This window comes from Triticum aestivum, chromosome 7D, assembly GCF_018294505.1.
Source record: "Triticum aestivum cultivar Chinese Spring chromosome 7D, IWGSC CS RefSeq v2.1, whole genome shotgun sequence".
NCBI lineage: Eukaryota > Viridiplantae > Streptophyta > Magnoliopsida > Poales > Poaceae > Triticum > Triticum aestivum.
Window position 1 is genome coordinate 478677185 of NC_057814.1, and position 15820 is coordinate 478693004.

At 45.0% G+C, this 15820-nt stretch overlaps 2 protein-coding genes across 2 annotated transcripts; one reads left to right on the forward strand and one right to left on the reverse strand.

The window, feature by feature from the left end:
• The first annotated feature begins 4590 nt into the window (after positions 1–4590).
• On the forward strand, positions 4591–8943 carry LOC123167136 (uncharacterized). The gene is made up of 5 exons (XM_044584968.1): positions 4591–4950; positions 5657–6520; positions 6640–6840; positions 6942–7137; positions 8517–8943. The coding sequence occupies exons 1-5, from the start codon at positions 4804–4806 to the stop codon at positions 8696–8698; spliced, it is 1590 nt and encodes a 529-aa protein (XP_044440903.1). The 5' UTR covers positions 4591–4803; the 3' UTR covers positions 8699–8943.
• A 2584-nt stretch (positions 8944–11527) lies between these two features.
• Positions 11528–15312, reverse strand: LOC123167138 (protein BZR1 homolog 3). The gene is made up of 2 exons (XM_044584969.1): positions 14847–15312; positions 11528–12827 (listed from the first exon to the last, which is right to left on the reverse strand). The coding sequence occupies exons 1-2, from the start codon at positions 15105–15107 to the stop codon at positions 12009–12011; spliced, it is 1080 nt and encodes a 359-aa protein (XP_044440904.1). The 5' UTR covers positions 15108–15312; the 3' UTR covers positions 11528–12008.
• Between the last annotated feature and the right edge of the window lie 508 nt (positions 15313–15820).

Consider the following 15820-nt stretch of genomic DNA (forward strand, 5'->3'; position numbering starts at 1 on the left):
ACGCCAAAATCTTCATCTCGAGCCTCTCTTTCTGTTTAACCAACTTGAACATGATTTTGACAATTTAAAATTTGGTTTCAAGCAGATTTGTATTCGAAGTTCTTTTGACCGTAGTTTCAGTTCCGTAGCTCCGATTTGACCGATTCTTTTTCCAAATCGAATCTCTTCAGTTGAACTTTCAGATTTGGATCTTCTTATTTGAGTTTTACCCTTGCATCTATGCTTGAGTGCTTATGTATGCTATTGTTTGTTTGCGATAGAATTCCCGGAGTGTGAAGCGTGCCACTACGAGTCTCTAGGGTTTGCGGATCGTCAGCAAGGCAAGTAACACATTGATCATACCCCTTTATTACCCGGTTTTATGCATTAGTTACAGTCCTCCAACATTGCATGATTAGGATGTGATTAACTTGTGGGTATTGGGAAGTAGTTGATGAGGTAGAACCTATTGCCCTTTTATTATCAAACCCTTGGGTGTTACATCTACGTTATGCTTATATTGCCATGCTATGCTCGTAGACGTGGATTGGGTCTGAGAGTATCCATGACAGATGTGAGATTATTAATGGTTAACTTAAGGTGGCTACTTAAATATACATTTGGGTGGATTGGTTGCGGGCACCTAGAGAATCCAGTGTTGTCCTAGGATATCCCGGAGTACCCATGTGATCATCCTATGGTTCGCCACCCAGGCTCAAAGGGATCATAAGATTATTCATGCTAGAAACTTCCCAGTGCAGCCACAAGCTATTATGGGCTCTAGCATAGTGGAGTAAGTTGCATGACCTCTTTCAGTGGTGGGCTAGCAGATGTAGGGGAAAGTAGGTGTAATTGTCCACCAAGAGTAAAGAGTTAATGCTTCTGAAAGACTGTGTCTCGGTCATCCGTTTCTCAAACATCATGCAGTGCAAGAAATTCAACGGAGGAGATCGAGTCTTGTGGGGAAAAGTGTGCAAACCTCTGCAGAGTGTACAAACTAATCATGGTTAGCCGTGTCCCCGGTTATGGACATCTTGAGTATCTGGTTCTTGGATTATCATGTTGATCTCATCACTCTAATTAATTTGTTGGGTGATTAATACTATTTAATTGGGATTGAGTTGGAGGAACCTTCTCAATGTTTAACAACTACTATGATAGTTAAACAAAATATATTCCTTTGTTGTAGGAAAAAATTGGCTTTTCGCAAAACATTATAACCATAGAGCCTCCACCAGCCATATATGCATGTAGTGATAGCATTTATTCTGTTCATTGCTCTACTGTGTTATATTGCCAGCATATTCCATGTGCTGACCCGTTTCGGGTTGCAGACTTTTCAGACGAAGAGTAAGGTGCGCTAGGTCGTTGTCGTGCACTCAGTTATGCCGTTGGAGTTGATGGACTCACTTTATCTTCCAAGCCTTCTGTTGTTATCTTATTTAGATGGTCTTAAGCCATATTTATTGTAATAAGTTCTCTTTTGAGACATTCGATGTAATAAGTGTGTGATTGAACTCTGTTACAAATCCTTCAAGTACTGTGTGTGTCGGCATTACCGATCCAGGGATGACACTTAAGCACAGAGATTTGACCGTCTGAGGTCGGATCGCTACATAGAGTATCCACAACAGCGTGATGGAGTAGGATGTCTTCTGGTCACGCTCCATGTGGTATCAGTTCAAGTAGGAGGCAAGTGGACCTTGGGCGCGATGTGGGCGGTGTACATGGTGCCCACCGCCCCAGGCACATAGGAGTTGGCCCTGAAGCTAGCCTTGACAAGGGCGGTGGTGTGGAGTCATGGACTTGGCCATTGGAGGAACGGTGACATACGCACACGGCCGCACGCTGTTGGACAGGAAAGGCGGCGCCAAACGTCGTGTCCTCCTTGGCGATCTGGAGGTGGTCGCATCGTCGATAGTTAAGCCGTGTCGCGCATGTCGGCTATGGTCTGCTTCAATACTAGACCTGGTTGAGACCCCCACATGTGTTTGTGTATAGAAATTGCGTGGGGATTAAATTTAGGGGATCTTGTTATGACTGATAGTATATCGACCAGAGGGGGGTGAATGGGAGATTCGAAAATTCTTGCGAATGTTTGGAATCGAGCCCAAACACATCAGCGGAAAATATTTGGCAGCAAAGAAATTAAACAAGTATCCCGCTGAAGAACATATCTTTCAAGATAGGAAGAAATGATCGCTCGAGCATAGTAGAGAATTGGCTTAACTATCATGATGGTAATGTAGTACACAATCAGTTGCAATAGAATGGATGAAAACAAGCGGTAAACTGCGAAGCAAAACCTACCAAGGAAGAATCTAGAATGCACCAAAAGTAAGCTAAACTGAGCAAGATATGATTAAATTATTATGAGCGAAAGATAACAGATCGAGGGGTCATATCGACACCGAGCAAGGAAATAAACTATTGAAAGTATTGCAGGATAGTGAAGTGAACCAGTGGTGCTCGATGGCGACAGACAGATTTGGTAGACCAGTTCGCCCTTCTGCCAAAGGACTACGTCTGGTTGGAGGGAATTGTGATTGAACACAGGAGCAAACCTCTCTCCGTCCTATTCTCCTTCAACTTGAAGCTGACCAGACTCTAGTTGATTTAACTCGTGGTAGATACTTGTCAGCGATCTCCAAACCTTTGACAAACTTCTTCGCGAACCACAATGACTATTGGTTGAGGATAATTACTCTTCGTCACTCAAGCTGACACTTATCCGTCTAGAAAGTGCGCAACTCTCAAGAGTAATAGGTACAAGAACTCTAAATTAGAACTACTGTGATGCTCAACCACTGTCTAAGTTTTGGCTCTTGGTTTTCTCTCGGTGGATTTTAAACTCAAATCTCTCGGCGAGGGGGTGCTCAATCAATCTTCTTAGAAATCTTAAGCGAAGCAGCCAATGGACAATGTTGGAGCGGGGTGGATATTTATAGCCGCACCCTCTTCCCTGATGTGAAATGACCAAATTGGACATGTGGGACAACCAATGGCTGAACGACACGAGTCCAACGATCGGAATTTGAGCACAACCGTAACATTTCTTCCGAAGTAAGAAATGCTAACTCCTCGGTCCGAAAGATATCTCCTGCAACACCGAAGAACTAGGTCTTCTGCTGACAGGTAATCATTCAGAGCATAAAGAGATTTCTCTCAGTCTTGCGTAGGTTTGGACTAAGTATCACAATGGATCTAAGCTTCGAGAACTTATACCCCCTCTTAATAGTACGGAGGTCCTATGACTCAAAATGGAAAGAAGAACAACAGAATGAATGCTACGTCCTCACTTTTCCTTCGATCTTCTCAGTTGTAGTCAATATTTCTTCGGATGAACACTGAACCCAATTGCTTCACGTCAACAATAATTTTGAAGGGGCTAACTTCTTTACATCAATCTTCTCACCTACACGGCTTCGAATGATATAACTGAATCATCTCTGTAACACAGATGTTCTTCGGTGAAGTTCCTCGAACTTGACACCAAAGGTAGCATTCTCTTCGTTTCTGCATGGACTATTTTTCTCTGTATGCACTAGCAATCAAATCAGTCCATGCCTATTTCTATCAACAATCTCCAAAACACAAGAGGGCAAATATTGCATCAACAGGTCTACTAGATGAAGAAAAGTTCAATTAAAAGAATACTCTCTCCGTTCACAAATATAAGATGTTTTGGATATTTTAATATGGACTATATCGCAGTAAAATGGGAGAACAAACACATTCAAACGTGTCTACATACATCCTATTCAAAAAATTAGAACATCTTATAGTTTCCCAAATGATAAGTGACACATGTGTGGCACTAAGTAACACTGCCCTAATGACAACTAAAATTGTCATCCAAAAAACGAAACCCCAAAAAACTGAAACTTGTCATCCAAACAGAAAATTGTCATGCTTCACAACTAAAGTTGCCATACCCGAGTAACTAAAATATCATCAAAAAACGTCATGGCGGAATTGCTCGTGTCACACGTGTGACACTTGCTAGATTCCTATAGTTTTTATTAAAGGATGAAGATATGACGGGGTTAAAAATTGAAGGATCTACCAGAGATAAAGGGTGCTGAATGAGCACTTCACTCAAGGACTAAAATGAGTATTCTCTTACAAATACAATAACCGTAACTATATACTATGTATTTCATTCAACGAATACCCTGCCCTTGGCCATACAACCGTCGGACGTAGCGAACCAACCTGTTGTTGGATGGTTAGAGGGACAGTGATATCCCCAACCCATCAGGGTTCAAGTCCTAGTGCTTACATTATTTTTTGATTTATTTTAGGATTTCCGGCGATGCGTTTTCAGTGAAAGGAGACGTCTCCGTCGACAACGAGACGTTTATGGCGACTTCGTAAATCTCGAGATGACATGCCATCTCAATCTCTCTCGAAGGTGTTTATAGAGATATGGTGTGCGTGTTTTCGTAGGGTGAGTGTCGAACTTAACTAATGCCCACATGCATATATCCAGTTCACCAATGATTGACACCGTGCAGGAAAGTAAACAGACATAGACCGTAACTACGAGGGGCTTAACGCGAAAGGCACAAACACAAATCGTTTATTTTCGTTTACACGCACACACAATTGTTGTAGGATACACGTTGAGTTTTCTGGAGATTTTAACGTGTCCCTCCCGTCTCCCCCTCAGCTACCAACTCGCCCGTCATCTTCGTCTCCCTCATCACGCGAAATCCAAATCCAAACGAAAGAAAATCCCCAAATCCTAAGTCTTCTCCGAACCTGATCCTCCCGCGCCGCCCGATTCGATCCGGCGCCGGGCCGCCGATCCCCTGCGGCGGCATGGAGGGGGCCGATCGCCTGTACCCCTCGGTCGAGCCGTACGACCTCGAGCCCCCGCAGCTCGACGACGCCGCCGCCGCCGCCGTCGGCACTGGCGAGGCTAGGGTTTGCGACCCGCCGGTGAGGTGGGACGAGGAGCCCAAGGAGGTAAAAATCGAGCTGCCCCTCTCCGATTGCGTTCGCCTTCTCTGTAGATTGGAATAGCCGGGTTGCGTGATGGGTTGTATCTGGGCTGGATTGCAATTGCGGAGTCTCGCGCCTGGTTAGCCGTAGCATTGGCGTGTTAAGGATTGCCGTGTTGGGTGTTTATAGGATCAAGGAGCAGAACGCTTCGTGAAAAGGTACGGATTTTAGGTTCGTGCTGGCTGCACGTGCACTTCTATCGGCGCGGGGAGTAGCAGCTGTCACGTGTTGTTGGGGATGTTGAGGGTCTGAGCGGTTGAAATTCTTGCCTTTGCACTTGCGTTTTGGGTTGAAGCTTGTTGTGGCTGCGGTCTGAAGGATTGCCATTCGGATTGACACACAAAATGCATCTTTTCCAATCAGGTTTTGTTCTTTTGGACTGTTTTCTACTTAGTTTAGAATAGGTGAGTGGTGAGCTGTATGTTATATGTGCCGCTCTATAAGGAAATGTGGGGAGATAAATTTTTTGTCTTCTATTCTATGTTTAGAAGCATGGATGCATATTTTTGGAAATGCATGCCTTGCCTATGATCAATAAATGGGAGTTCCTTACATAGTATGAAGTTGACTATAACTCATTTTCTTTCCAATTCATGCCCATAATCGTATTTGTATACAATTGTTACTGTGGACATATTTAAAATAATGCTGTGATTTCTTGTTAAATCAGGGAACCCATGTATGCGAGCAAGGGGCGAAAGATAATCCTGACAGAGATGACATGGAAGACCACCTTAGTGTTGTCAATATTTATGAGAGCGATGACGAAATGGCCACCTTCAAGGGATCAGGAGAAAACATCCATTCTGATTGCCCACTTCGTCAACAAACTGGCATCTGGGTACCTCCTTCTGTTCCACCGATGACAAAACATGATCATGAGGAGTGGCAAAAGGGCTTTGTCTCAAATGCTGGGTACTTCATAGAAGACGAATACAAGTGGGATGTGGATGAAGACATCAGGGAGATGACAATGTGGGATGTGTTTGCTGAGATGGCTGTTGCAGGAAAAGATAAATTATTATCTGTTGCATCATATGATTTTGGGAGGCATAGCATGTCTCTAGTTTCACACTTCCTTCTTCAAGCGGCTTTGGAGGATAACTCTCAAACACTTGCAGAGGCCAGTGTTGGTTCTGAACATGCTCTGCTTGAGACAGAACCGACAAAGTGGTTGCCTGATAGTGCTGCTCCTTCTTGCATGCTTTGTGGAGTGCGCTTCCATCCAGTAATTTGCTCTCGCCATCATTGTCGTTTTTGTGGTGGGATATTCTGTGGCGGCTGTTCAAAGGGTAGAAGCTTGATGCCTCCAAAATTCGGAACTTCAGATCCTCAAAGGGTCTGTGATGTTTGTGGAGTACGTCTTGAGTGTATTCAGCCTTACTTGATGAACCAGATAAGTCGTGCTTGTCAACTTCCGACTAAAGATTTGACAGACCTGAGCACCTTGAGGTCATGGTTAAACCTCCCATGGGCACCAACGATGGAGTATGAGATATACAAGGCTGCAAATTCCATACATGGGTATTGTAAGGTATGCCTATTCTATAATTTAGTACCTGTTTATGTTCACTATAATTTGGTCCAGCTAGTTATTTGGGATCAACTAGAACACTACTCACCAAGCTTTCCATGATTAAATGCATTTTTTAGGTTGGAAAGCTGAATCCAGAGAAGTCCATTCCTGATTCAATTCTTAGACAAGCAAAGGGACTTGCTATAATTACTGTGGTAAAGGTTGGAATGATGGTCACGTACAAAATTGGTACTGGGCTGGTTATTGCTCGCAGAGCTGATGGTTCTTGGTCTCCTCCTTCGGCCATATCTACTTGTGGTGTTGGATATGGAGCTCAGGTCAGTGGCCTCTCAAGTGTTCTATTTCCAACAAAGAAGCTTGTGTATTATTATAAAGTCCTGATAGCATATGGACTATTTCCCGGCATTCTGCATTTCAGGCTGGCGCTGAGTTAGCTGACTTCATCATTGTTCTGAGGAACACTGATGCAATTAAAACATTCAGTGGAAATGCACATCTGTCACTTGGGGCTGGTTTCGGTGCTGCTGCTGGTCATCTTGGACGGGTGGCAGAGGCTGATTTCCGTGCCGGTGATGGTGGTTATGCTGCCTGTTACACATACAGTTGTAGCAAAGGTATGGCTGAAATCATCAGTAGCTGAGCAGGACTTGACTTCGTTCTATTAATTTTATCTGTTCAAATTTCTCCTGGGCTATATTTTTCCAATTTGCTGATTCTGTTTAAAAACCAGGGCGGCAAAAAGATGGAAACAATTTCTCTTGAGTTTCACTTAGTTCGTAGAGTAGATGCGACTTTGCCAGGTCCCTTTATTTTTAGTTTTGAATGATGAATACTAATCTGTGTGTGTTTTACATTATTAACCATTATCTCCTTATTTCACATTAAACTTGGCATTGTTGATTCTGCCAAATTGGTAACTTTTACAAATAGCTTTTATAACTCGGGAACTATTAGTCACCCAGCAATATATAATCAGATATTATTGAGTTTTATTGTGATTGTCTGTAAAAGTAGTTTGATGTTTAAACATATATCCAACATTCCTGAAGCCTCTGGCTTCTTATGATAATTTATGATCTAGACCAAGAATTGTATTCCTGAGAAAATGGTCCATAGACCTTTAGGCTTTAGCCATGTTACGTTATGCGGTGGCCACATACCTGGTTATTGGTATCTCCTATGGCCAAATATACACTAGTGTATTCAAATTTGTACTTCTGTCCTCTGGGCAGTTGAACAAAATGAAATCGTGATGGTCAAGTTTTGCAACTGCTGGTTTCCACATTTCTAGCAGCACATTCAGACAACTTGTTAAATTAACATGTGGTATAGAAGTATCTGAGTAACAAATAGTTACATATAAGTTGGACTGCATTTGGGGTGGCACGAACGGATAGGATGACAGCATGTATGGATGGTTTTAACTACACACAGATAGTGGTACAATCTTCTTAAACACGGAGTACTTTAAATCTGTAGCAACGCACCAACATGTGCTATAACTCGCAAAATGTATTTGTGTATCTTTGTGGCTGAAAACCGTGACATAGCATGCAGTTTATGTTGCTCAATTCTGACGTCTTGAACTGAAAAAAGTGCAGTTGTACTTTGTACCGTTTTATCAGTATTAGCTGTGTAATTATTTGCTTCTGTAAACAGTTATTAGTATAATTATTGGGTATCATTTCACAATGATATGTTCAATATTGTACTACCTCATGATTTTTTTTAGCTAGTTTAGCCTACAAAAACATCTTATATTTCGATACGAAGGTAATTGCATATATGACCTTTTATGATTTCAGTTATTACAAAAGCTGGGTGCATACTGATGTCCAACTAAATGTAGTTCTTTTATAATGTTTGTTTGGAATGTTACATTTGTACCATTGGTGACAATGATGAGTACATCTGGTAATCTCTACTGGATCGGTCATACACAGTTTCTGTTTCGCTCACTTCTGATGCTTACATCTTTTTCTTTCTCTGGCAGGCGCCTTTGTGGGATGCGCACTCAATGGAAGTGTAGTATCAACCCGAAACAACGAAAATGCCCGATTCTATGGCGGTCCAGTCAAGGCATCAGAAATCCTTCTTGGTTCACTGCCCAAGCCACCTGCGGCCGCCACTCTCTATAAAGCTCTATCCACACTATTTGATAAGATCGGAAAGTAATCTTCGTCTTTTCATGTGGTGACACACATTGTGTCCCTGTTGGTCGTCACCTTTCGAGCTTCAGTGTCTCTCTAGGTAATTTGCTTGTTTGCTAATTCCTGGGTGTCAGTCAAGCAACTGTACAGTTTGCCATTCGTTGGTACGTCAAACAGGTCATCTATCCAGTGCCAGAAACTACTCTGTAAATGTTGTACATATGATCACAATTGCGCGAGAAATGAAAAGGGAAAGAAACTTCTTCATCAGTCTTGCCCTTGATTGAAACTTGTCTGGCATCTTACTGTTGCAATATGAGCAACATACTCGTCTTTGTTTTACCTAGACCACCTATCGGCATCTCGGCCTGCCACTGTTATTTTGGGTATATTTTTAATGAAATGCATGATTGTCATGTCCTTGAATCAATTTCTATCTATACATCACAGGAAGTATAGCAAAAAGGACCTGTAGGTTCATGTAAAGTGTTTGAAACCTGTGATGGTGTAAATTATTTGCTTCTGGCGGTGCCGTACATGAACATGCACACTGGGATGTTAATTTTGCCACTAGCCAGTTTTATCATTTTTTTCGAGGGTACGCCAAAAGCGTGCCTTAGCTTTATAGAAGAGAAAAAATATGTACAAGAGGTTACAATAGCGCTGGTTAAGAGTCACATCCAACCCTAACCAAGCCTCCATTTCACTCCTCACGCTACTCTACTACTCGGCTACACATTGTCCTCCAAACGCTCCTGCCGTGGCCCAAGTCCTCAAGTCGTCGAAGATCATATCCACCGTATCCCACTCGTTCTTGATCTGGCCCGATCCGAACACCCCCCGCGTTCCTCTGTTTCCATAGTGTCCAGCAGGTAAGCATTACAAATGTGTCGAATCTTTTCCGAGTTTGCTTGTGTATTCGCTTTCTGGCTTCTGACCACCATTGCACCAACCTAGAATCATTTGTTGGGCAAAGCTCCATCCTCAATCCCATCCTAGCAATGCAACTAGACCACACTTGCCGCGAGAACACACACTGCTACAAAAATATGGTCGACCGTGTCTTCCTCCTGGTCACATAGGCAACATTTTGACGTTTGGTCTTGCAACCCATGTCTAGTCCTTCTATCCGCCGTCCATAATCGATATTGCACTGCCAGCCACATGAAAATCTTACACGCAAGAGGTGCCCAACATTTTCAGATGGCTCCGAAAGAGTGGAAACGAACTCTTCCCTCACAAAGCATCTTATAAGCTGAAGATGCAGAGTAGACTCCGGACACATTCCACGCCCAGATGGGGCTGTCCTCAGTCTGACCGTCAAGTTGCACCTCCGAAATGATCTGCCAAAGTCCGATGAACTGGGCTAGCCCCTCCGTGCATAAGTTACCCACCACATCATTCATCCATGCGTGCATGCACATAGCATCGCGCACCAACCTCTTATTGGCCACTTGGGTACGGACAGTCGCCGCGACCAGAGGGGCAATATCCGTGATGGTTGCACCATGGAGCCACCGATCTTTCCAAAACAGTATTTTTCTCTCCCGCTCCCACCTTCCATTTGACCAGGCTCCCGAAAGTTTGATTTACCTTTTTGTCCGCGGTCAAGTTGAAACCCTGCCAAGGCCTGGTAGCTTCCGTACGTCGGAGCCATTCCCATCTTAATCTTAGAGCAATGCTATGCTTAAAGAGATCAATGACGCCCAAGCCAGTTTTATCATGATGGCAATAGATGGTAGCATGTACTGCGTGAGACCTTATTGTGGGGCTTGCGGCTGCGGCCAGCTTTTTTCAGTTGGCTGCCGCTGACCCATCATGACGGCAGGCCTGCATGGAGATTGTGCCATGGAGGTGCCGGTGTGCTACTCGGATTCTGATCTGACATGCTTGGATCAAGCTGGTCGCATAATCATCACAAACCCTGCTCACACTCGACGAAAGTTGAGGCCGTCATACCTGTAGCTAATTAATACAGTATGTTCATTTGATCTAAAAAGAAGGACAAACTGTCAGTCAAAGGTTGCTGTTTTAGATCTGATAATGAGCTCTTCCAGCCAGACGGCCGATCCGGTGCTGCGTTTTCGTCGGGCTAGCATTCGACCAACCGTTGAGAGTGATGAATCCAACCCAACGATGTCTATCTAGTTGGACTAATATAATCCGACGAACCCACGTACACCAATCTATCCGAGAATAATCTCGGACGGGTAAACCGTTGCGCAAACAATACTACAGTGCAATGCAAAGGCCTTTCAGCTGGCCTGTCTACTGCACGTTCACCGCATGGCCTACTGCTGGTGTTGTTCGATCTGAAGCACTAATTTTTTGAGACAAGAGTCATGATTAGCTGGGGCCTGGGGTATGGGGTCAGGGGTCCAGGCAGGCCAGGGAGTCGCAGGACTGGAGGACGGGCGGGCTATGATTGGTGGCAGCTGAGACCGGCGGCGAGGCTGCACGGCAGCGTTGCCGGCCGCCATGGCGGCGGCAGCCGAAAGAGATCATGGCAGGGAAAGAAAGACACTAGTACTCAACTGTACGGTAGTTTTCTTGTTTAAACACCTCCAAGATCCAAGCAAAACCTCTGCCTGGAAACATAATGTTGTGGGGAAATATACCCAAGACAAAACCTGGCAGGCTGTGGTGATCAGTAGGGAAACTACCACAAAAGTGACAAGGTTTCAGCCACTGAGCTACCAATGGGACTCGCCTTCCCTGGAAAAGGAGATCCCAGTAATCAGCACACTGGTAAAGCCATTGCACCAAAGGGTTAACTGTTGAGTTTCGTCCAACAAGAAGGTGAAAAAAAATTGAATTTCTAACAACTCTAACCAGCAAAGACACAAAGAATCAATGAATGAACGGTCCACCACATACAACGCACACCCTTATGACAGAGTGCAGCGACAAGTCATATCAAGGACAACTGAAGCATGTTTGCATTGCAAGAGCACATGATAGATGGCCACAGGACTTGCATCTACTGCCTTTCCTTACTGATGACAAATGGCCTCCGCCATTCCATTCCTTCGACATGTCCAAGGTGTGTCCTGCCAGCGTTCCTTGCCGTTTTTCCATCTTTCCATATTTTTTTTTGAAGTAAGAAGAAAAGAAAGAAATAAGCTAACAAGTTTCATAATGTAGCTAAAATATAAGTCCAGACCAGGCCCCTGAAAGAGGATGGACATCATCTGCAGAGGATCGTCGAAACAATCCCTCAACTCCCTTCTCTCTTTCGACAAACACCGAGCTTGTAGAACATCACGCCCAAATTTAAGTGTGAAGGATAAACCCAGGCGAAGAAGAGACACACACTTGTGGCAGCAGCAGCATCATCAGAAGGGTGGTTCTCCACGGGTCCTTGAGCTCCCGAGGGTGAGCTCGAGCTCGTCCGAGGCGCATTCCTCGTGTATCCGCTCCCCTTCCCACGCCTTCACCAGCCCAGGCGATCCGTTGTTGCCATTGCTGTTGCTGCCGAAGGCGAAATCATCAGCCGCCCCTTCAACCATCTCCATCTGGACATCGTGGTGAGCCGGCGCGTGATCGCCCATCGCCGGGGAGCAGGTTCCGCTCTGTCCAGGGGTGCACACCCTCGACGAGCTCGCAAGGGCGATCCCAAAGGGGTTATGTGAAACAAGGTTGTACGTCGGCGATGAGGGTCCGGCGGACGATATCTGGAACCCGGCCAGCCATGCCGGGTCTGGAGCGACGTGGTGGCCAGGGCTCGGAGGTGTGGAGTTGGGAAGGGAGGCGTAGTTTGCCCCGGCCCATGGTGGCAGAACACATTGGCTCTCCCAGTCAGTCTTCATGCGCGGCGTGTGAGTCGGGGAGCTGGATGGGGGTGTCACTGGAGCACTGATGGAACCTCCATTGAAGTAGAGATGGTGGAGCTGTGGGAGCTTGGAGGAGGAGGCAAATGAAGGATTCGACGAGAGGTTCTTCAGCCACGGGATGAGGGAGCTTCCCTCGACACCACCAATGAAGTTGTTTCCACCACCAAGAGTGATGTGAGAAGAGGATCCAGAGCTCGGGAAGGAGGAAGACGCAGGGCTTGGGTTGTATGAGGCCCGTGGGCTCGGCTGGTATGAAGAGCAGGGGCTTGCCGAAGCAGACCTCATTGGATCAGTACGCGCTTGTGGAGGAGGTTTGCATCCCTGAAATACAAACAAACAGAACAATTAACAATCTAATTCATTCCGCGTAAAGGAAATGTAGGTGAGACAGACAACAGCTTCCAACTATAAATTGACCAAACGGTTTTTACCTAATTCATCCATGAACAATTAACAATCTAATTCATCCCTGAAATAGCTGAAAATGTAGTCTATCACACCACTAAAATTTACCGAAATAATTGAAGCATCAGCTTCCAACTATAAATTGACCAAAAGAAATGTGGCGATTTCCAGTGAAACACTTATACAGAAGGAAATACTACCTCAGTTTGGTATCTACTTTTGTTGTTGCTGAAAGCAATGGTAGCATGTGCAGAAGGCAGGGAGATCATAGCAAGAGCATCGTTTTCAGATTAACATGGCCATTAAGAGTGCCATATTGTAGTGTAATTCATAATTTTCCATGTGAACCTTCCTTTTACATCATTTTACATGGATGTAAGTGTGTAGATTCTAATATGAATCGTTAATTTACATCATTCTACCCGGATGAGGTATGTGACTACATCATTTTTTCTAGAGGTATGGTACTATACAAACAGGACGATTCTAGCGGTATGTGATTTTCAGGTGTTTGTATAGTACCATACCTCTAGAAAAAATGTAGTCTATCACACCACTAAATTTTACCTAAAGAATTGATGCATCAGCTTCCAACTATAAAATTTACCAAAAGAAATGTGGTGATTTCCAGTGAAACACTTGTACAGAAGGAAATACTCTACCTCAGTTTGATAATTCAAGAAACTAGTATAAAGATTACCGCAAGTTGTTGAGAAAAAGCTTATATGAAAGAAATAAAGGCAAACACAATATTTTCTGCCCCCATAATTATAGAAGTTTCTCTTTTTGTAAGGAGGTAATTATGAGACTTTAATTTATTTATTATTGAAATCCTAAATCAGGAGGTTGCTAAAATGTAGTCTATCACACCACTAAAATTGAACTGAAGAATTGACGCATCAGCTTCCAACTACAAATTGACCAAAAGAAATGTGGCGATCTCCAGTGAAACACGTATACAGAAGGAAATTTCTTAGTTTGATCATGTCAAAAAACTAGTATAAAGATTACTGCTAGTTCTTGAGAAAAAGCCACAATATTTTCTGCCCCCTAATTATGGAAGTTTCTCTCTTTTTAAGGAGGTAACTATGAATCTATTGTAAATCCAAAATCAGGAGGTTGCTAAAACTGAGGAAGCCACGTCGCATTCCCCATTCCTAAAACTAGCTAGACCCCATTCCCCTTACATGGCAACCGAACTCTGCCAAAATCGCAAGAAAAACAAGCATCTCCCAAGGAGCAAACAGTTCGAAACTTGTTTGTTTTCCTTCTTTGACGAATCACAACTCCAGAGATTGCTAAAACAGAGGAAGCGGCAATGCGTTCCCCGTTCTTGAATCTCCAGCTCCGCTGACATGGCACGAAAACAGCCTAAATCCAAACAGCACGGCAGAAAGCAAAGAAGAAAAATTTCAACTGAAGGCAAACAAGAAAAATTCCAACCAAAAGCAAAGGAGAAATTGCATCGCATTTGGCGCATCCGAGAACAATCCTCTAAAAGCAACAAAATCACCATAGCATTCCTAATAAACAAATAAAAATTTTCAATTAAAAAAAAGGAAGAGAGAAATTGCTCCAGAACCATCAGCTCTGATGTAGAGTACAGCGCATCGCACCTGGCGCATCCAAGAACATTCCTCTAAAAGCAACAAAATCGCCACGGCATTCCTAAACCAAGCAGAATCCCCGACTTCCCACGAGAACCAACCGAATCCAAGCAAAAACCGAGCACGCACGTCCCAAGGAGCAGAACTAGCCGGATCAAACACACGAGCACGCTCAAGAGACACGCAAATCGAATCCGCCGCCGCCACCTCTGGCTTACGGTGGATGGCAGGTGCTACATGGCGTCGCAGATATATCGGGCGGCGGAGCAAATTAAGGCCGATGAGAAGAGGAGCAAGCAAGCAAAGGTCGGACGGATGGATGGGTTACCCTGCGGTAGGTGGTGCCGTCGGGCTCGACGACCCAGCCGGCCTCGTTGCAGAGCGCCTTGAGGACCTCATTGTTGTCGCAGTGCTTGGGAAGGTTGTAGTTGCCGTAGGCCCTGAGGCCGGTGTAGATCTTGGCGGCGATCGCCCGGCGCCGCCGCTCCCTCCGCCGGTTGTTCTCCCGCTCCCTCCACGTGGGCACCCTCGTGCCGCCCAGCCCGTGGCCGCCGCCGCCGCCGCTCCCTCCCGCGGGGCCGTGCATCATCGGCCCGCCCGCCGCCGCCGCTGGATCTGCGAGGTCGGGCTCGGGGTTCGCCGTGCTGCTTCTCTGTTTCTTGCGGCCGCAGCTCTCTCAATCTCTCGCTCGATTGTTTAGTATTTGTGGGGAGGAAGAAGGAGGACGGAGGAATTGGCAGTCTGAACGCAGCTGCTGCCTCATGCTGCTGTCTGGCTGGCTTAAACGCTCGGCCTCTCAGCTCACGGGTGCGAAATGCCCTTTATTTTTTTCCATTTTTTACGCTCGGGCGGCTCTTACCACCTTCCCGTTTTACCCTCCGCATTTATTTACGGGATAAAATAAATGGATTCTGTACGGTTCGGTCAAGGAGATTTTGGAAGTGATTTAATTTCCTTCTTCTTTTCCGTCCAAGCATATAGTTCTTGAGCATTCCAATGTACAGTATGTGTGTATTTCCAATGTACTTCTACTGTACTGCGTCATCTGGTAGGTGTACAAACTGTGCGGACGCAGATATGGAAACGACATTCGGCCTGAGAGGCTGAGACCAAATCTGGCCATAAATTAACCTTGGCGTTGCCCGTACCGTTACACGATACGCGTCGAGGGGCAGACACGGTATTCCCCACGGTCCGTTATTACGCGCCGTAACGACCCCAGCACAGCATGGTCGTCATCATCATCACGGCGCAAAAAGTTAAAAAAACACCTCTGACGGGCCGGGCCCACCAGCCATCGCG